The sequence below is a fragment of the Cryptotermes secundus genome, unplaced genomic scaffold (assembly GCF_002891405.2).
Source record: "Cryptotermes secundus unplaced genomic scaffold, Csec_1.0 scaffold697, whole genome shotgun sequence".
NCBI lineage: Eukaryota > Metazoa > Arthropoda > Insecta > Blattodea > Kalotermitidae > Cryptotermes > Cryptotermes secundus.
Window position 1 is genome coordinate 814,294 of NW_019724753.1, and position 6,207 is coordinate 820,500.

A 6,207-nucleotide genomic window follows, 5' to 3' on the forward strand; every position below is an offset into this window, starting at 1 on the left:
CAAGAAAGCTCGTCAGGTGAAATCAAACATGAAAACAATGCTGATTTGTTTTTTCGATGTGAGAGGAGTCGTCCATTCAGAGTTTGTTCCACAGGGTCAGACAGTTAACCAGGCTTTCTACTTGGAAGTTTTGAAAAGGTTGCGCAAGAGTTTGCGGCAGAAGCGGCCAGATTTGTGGCAGTAGGGTGACTGGTTCTTCCAGCATGACAATGCCCCTGCTCACACAGCCCTGTCTGTACGACAATTCTTGACCAAAAATGGTATAACCCCTGTTCCTCACCCTCCATACTCACCCGACCTTGCCCTGTGTGACTTCTTTTTTTCCTTGAATGAAAAGAGACATGAAAGGAGAGCGTTTTGCTGATGTTGCTGAGGTGAAGGAAAAAACGACAGAGGCACTGTCAAGCATCTCAAAAGATGAATTTAGACAATGTTTTGAAAAATGGAATAAAAGACTAGACAAGTGTATTAGTGTAAGTGGAGAGTACTTTGAAGGGGATTGAAGGTTTGTGCTTAAAATTTGAATTTGGTTTCTTTTGGGTACCCCCTCATAGACACATAGGTGATTACCATGGCACAAGGTAAATACAGGTGACTGCCATGGCAGAAGGTAAAAGGTCTGCAGTATACACAGCTGATTGCCTTGGCACAAAGTAAAGGCCCTGTAGAAAATGTTAATTTATAATTCAATATTGCATTTATACTTCCTATTTTTACATAAGTCAAATGTACTGATAATCTTCCCTGATCCATCTTTCAATTGACACATTCTCTGCCAATCCTATCACCCAAAAAGTTGAAGTTTACTGCATCTCAGTGCCAAGTCTGTCAAATGACAATGTTGCCACTGTAAATGTAAATACATTTTTTTCCTACAGATTTCATTCATATGCAAAGGGATTTTCAGTGCAGCTTGTCAGAGCCTGAAATAAGTAGAAACATGCAGCAACTGTTGATTGTTTTTCACTCATTCTCTTCCATTTCTGTTTGAAATTTATAAAGATCAAATTTGGTTTACATGGAAAAATGGTTACCCCAACAGACAAAATCCCAGTGCAGTAACATGGCAGAGAATATGCCCTAAATATACCATAACAAAATACAAAATCTGAATGCCATTCCCTTTCTTGCTTAGTTCAGTGGATACAGTTACATGTATTTAATACACATCAGCTTACACTTACTATATTTAACAACATCAAAATATGATGAAGCAAAGGCAGCTCACATTCCTGACAAGCACTTTGCTTAATTTGACCAGTGATACGATACCTTGGAATGCAGAGCATTGGAAAGCACCAGTTTTAGACCTGTCTTAGGTCAACTCCCAGTAAAAGTGTGAAAATGGTGAAATTAATTAAAACATTTTTCAGAAAAGAAATATTAAATCTTCACAGAACCTTCAGAGCAAAATAAACATAATAACATGGATCCTTACAAAAACAAAGAAAAACAAAATTCAAGGAATGTGTATGAACATTTTGTGAAGAGCAAAAAGGGACAAAGAAAAGAAAATTTAATGGAAAGAGAGACATACAATGAACCAGATCAAGAACTTTTAGCCAGGTAATGGAACACAAAGATGAAAGGAAAAAGCTGGCATGAAATCAAAAAGGAAACATTGTATGAAAAAAAGAAGAGATTAGTGATTTTTGTCAATCGAACCATATAAAATGTAAAATGTGTAAGAATATGAAGCTGAAGAAAAGATATTCTCTCTTGAAGTTAAGAACATCCTGGTATCAATCACAAAAAATACACATTTGTTTTCAGGTCATATAATAATACAAATATGTATGGTTATTCACCAATTATACCAAATAAAGTATCTAAAATATTATGTATTATTTTTATATAAAATAAGAAAACTGATACATGAATAAAGTTGAAGGAAAATCATATCTCCTCTATGCTGCAATGAAAGACAATAATGTACTTATAGCTACAAGAACATTCAACACATTCACTTGTTCACAGTTACACATTCAGCAACAGACATGAAAACAGGGTAAACTGGATTTCCAAAAGAATATTCCAGATTTTCACTATACATTTTACATGTTCTTTGATCTAATTTGAGAAGTGATTCTATTATTACATGTAGAATGGCAAGGAACCTCAAAAACTACCAATCACCACAAAACATTGCTATTCATTACATTCAGGTTTCATCTAGAAATTATTTCAGTTCAACAAAACAACGTCCATAAGAAATAACAGAAAAATTTTTAGATCATACCTGAAAGAGGTGTCCAGGACCAGGTTAAATGGTTTAACATAAAAAATAATAAGAGTATCTAATCCTCATTTACAAAAAGACCCCATAGCCTTGACAGCAAAGTGAAATACCATGGACATGGTTCATGTTAAATTTATGGTCTTAATTTACTTTTGGAAAGGTTACATAAATTTGATTTGTACGATGAAAAAGACTAATATATAAACAAAGCAAAGGCTGAATTACTAGACAAAATGACTCATAAAGAGCGTATATGCACAAATAAATGTTTCACAAAATATGCTGTAAATACTTTGAGAAATAAGGCAGTGGGCTTCACACAACAATGGAAAAGGTACAGTAGTCCTAAACTTTTGAAGGACACAAAATACCATTTTCTTTTTGTTCATTTAATAACAGGTTCAGTAACTCAAACTATATGGTGTTGGATAATAAGACATTTAGTGAACAATGAAATGAACTGGAAAAGATATGAAAGGATGCAGTCATGGCCTACTTTGAGGTACTCCCATGGCATTTTCCTGCAGGAACTGAGGAAAACCACAAAGAACATCAGTTAGGATAGGTCTCGAGGCTCAGCTTTGAACCCAAGATCTCCTTGATACGATGTCAGACAGCTGCCCACTTGACTGGTATATATCGGGTTAACAGTAAAGTCTGACAGACTCAGGTAACAGCTACAATAGAAGAAGTTAACAATGAGCTTAATCTTCTCTGTTCTGATCAGATTGTGGCAACAGGGCAAGGAAATGTGCACTAATCTGTTTAAAACATGAATGTGGCCAAAATGAAACCCATTCAGGAGACTGTTCTGTGTGAAGGGGCAGATGCAGTTAAAAATAGTACCCATGGGCGTTTAGGTAGGCATTCCATTGAAGCAACATTCAACAGATCCCCTCCACGAGATTTCCCTGCACTGCTGTGGACCCAGTGCACCATTGTGGACTTGACATCTGTGTCTGACCCAAACTGATGTCCCTTCAGTACTTTCTTGAGAGGACTAAACACACAGCAGTGACACTGTGACAGGTCCAGACTGTATTGAGGTAGGTCCAACAACTTCCAGTGCATGGAGCACAGCAGTCCTAGACAATGCTACCATATGGTGATGGGTGGTGTTGTACAAGATGACACCCCTTGTGAGAAAGCCAACATATCTTCTTATGATGGTACTACAAATGTCTCAGAGGGCTGATATAATGCAGCTGTTCAATTTACAGCTTGTGGTCAATTGCAATGTGGTCACACAACCAGTTGTGTTCTGTAGCAGTGCTGCAAGGGGGTTTCATCTGAACATTTTCTTATACAGTGCACTTCCTGAAGTGGCTGTAACATTAGCAAGTGTCCACATTGTCTGGTCTTGTAGGTAGATACCAACACTTTGGAGGATATATTTCTCTATTTTAAAGTTTGGTGTGAGTAAGTAAGGATAGGTCAGGTTATACAGTACTTAGCATGCATGATCAAAACTGTTCCTATTAGTAATTGAAAAACATCAGCCATCAGTTGAAAGTAGACGAGGTTAGGGAAGCATGAGAAATATTTAACTTCTCAGATCAGGGAATACTCAAGACATAAAAAATGCTCAATGATTCTTCATTAATTTTGTGTCCTACATGACCACTTCAAACTTGTATGCATAATGTAACACTTGTGATGTGTTCAATTTCTTATTATGTTCAGACAACACAAAATGTGAGTTTCAATTTTATCTACAACTTTGGTCTGAAAGAGTTTCCATTCTGATGTATATTTAGCGAGTTGTGTGCGAAATACACACAGAAACACATTTTGGTCTTCATGTAAAGCATATGCTACTGCTGACTTTAACCAAAATGCGGCGATAAATTTCCATAAGACTTTACAATATCATGTTTGATTAAAATTTGTTTAGTGGTTTTCAATTTGTTGCACGCAGACAGCTGAATGGACAGACAAATATGGGAAAGCTAATATCAGTATTTTCACAACTCTTCACTGTGAACGCTCCAAAAGGAATAAATATTGCCATATCTGAATTATTTTCTTAAACAGTACTCTACAGTAATATACATAATCAGAAGCTAGGCATTAGGATTATATATTTTAGCAACATTCAGATATTATGAACACACGTTTTAAGAAACATTTTTATAAATTCTTATGTCGAGGCCAGACCATATGTGAGTACTTAAAAATCCATTCACACATCCCTTAACCCCTTTATGTACCTTTATAAAACTCTTTAACTTATACTACAATCATGGACTGGTAAAATTCTTTTCCAAACTTAATTTCTTTCCAAAATACTGAACATAAAATTCAGTTTCAGTGTCTGTATATAATTTAATTGCAGCTTGATCAAAATCTATACGGACAATTATTTGTCATTATCCCCTTCACTTATGTAATAAATATATGAATAGGCTATTTTAATCCACAATAGCTATTTGGTCACATACCTTCGACTATATAACATTCTGATGTGTATCTGGTTATTAGTACGGGGATACAAGCATGGATTCATATATAGAAGTGAGCAGTTAACATGATATGTTTCTAATGTGATGTTTTCCAGATTGATATGACATTATGGACAACAACTAGTCAACTAATCCTCTTAGAATTGTCCCAAGTTTCATCTTACAAACTACCTTCATTTTGTTACTTCAGTTAACTTTGGCTGTGACGTCTCAGCATCTCTGTTTTAAAGTAGAGCCTTAAAAAGCATTTATAAGTTCCTTGAAATCTGTTACAAACCATTTAGCTTTGGATTTCACTTCTTCTCGTATCACATTACCACCATATCCTAAAAGAAAAACAGGAATATACATGTGACATCTGAGGCCCTCAATGTAGTATCAAGGTTATTGTCTTCTGGGATGTAATATCATGTAATTTGGTAGATAGGCACCAAACTTTCAGAGGAGCATGCTGCCTCCATCTTCAGGATAGAAGCATACGCAACACAGTAATGAAGGTACAGATCTATAGGAAAGAGGGCAGGATCTGGAGCTGAGAAAGAAATGATGAGAACAGACTCAAGAAACGGCTGCTTTAGCCTTGTTCAATACCGTTTCTCATTGCTCATCCACAGGCCTAGTCCTGCCTCCCTCTGTACTAAAACTTTCTTAGGGCTGCCATCTCCTATTGGCTTTACTGAAGCTCCAATTCCTTGCTTTGCTTCCGTTACCCATACCATCCCTCCCATGCTGTCCACTCTTCTAACCTGAAGGTGGGGGGAACAAGTTCCTCCAAAATGTTGATGTATATCTACAAAGTATCATACCCCAGAAGACTAAACTTTTAAAATCTTCAGAAATATATTCCACTAGACTGTTTTCTTCAAATACATAATTTAATACATGTACAATTTTAATTTTAATTTTAACTTTTACAGTTTAACCATAAATTCAAATTATGTACATAAAACTTATAAGAACACAATACGGATCCATACTGAATTAAGACACAATTCAAGAACTAATACTAGTATTATTATATGCCTCATGAAGACCCAACATAAGGGTCAAAATATGTAACATCAACAGCCAATAAAGAAACGGTAGTATATACAGTAAAACTTGGTTATAGCAACATCGGTTTCTGCGACACCTTGTCTATTGCGTCAAATATTCAATGGTACGAACTAATTCCTCATAAAGCAACTGTTTTTATACCTTGCTTAGTACGACATGCACAAATGAATCAACCTCGTATGTAACGTTATTTTCATTCCAGAATTTCTCTGATATCGTGGAAAAGTTTGATGTGTCTGCCCACCCTCACTTTCTATACTTGCTGACGTGACTGTCCTGGAAGAATACGACCGCGGGCTGCAAGACGAGCGTGGGTTTTATGCGAAAACAAGGGTGTGGGGTGGGACTGCGTGAATAGTGCAAGAGGACGCGGCAGGTTGTTAACTGCATTCCTTTCCTAGAATCTCGTCTAACAGGACCTCACACTGTCTACTTACCCTATAGTGTTCC

General features: G+C 36.3%; 1 protein-coding gene across 3 annotated transcripts in view; it reads right to left on the reverse strand.

Annotated features, from left to right (window-relative positions):
* Window positions 1-665: 665 nt before the first annotated feature.
* LOC111862926 (phosphoserine phosphatase) overlaps window positions 666-6,207 on the reverse strand; it is a 19,851-nt gene continuing 14,309 nt past the window's right edge. For all 3 annotated transcript variants that reach the window (XM_023848793.2, XM_023848792.1, XM_023848794.1), the window contains exon 6: window positions 666-5,027. In XM_023848793.2, coding sequence (XP_023704561.1) covers window positions 4,939-5,027 — 89 coding nt within the window. In that variant the 3' untranslated portion in view covers window positions 666-4,938. The remainder of the gene's footprint in view (window positions 5,028-6,207) is intronic.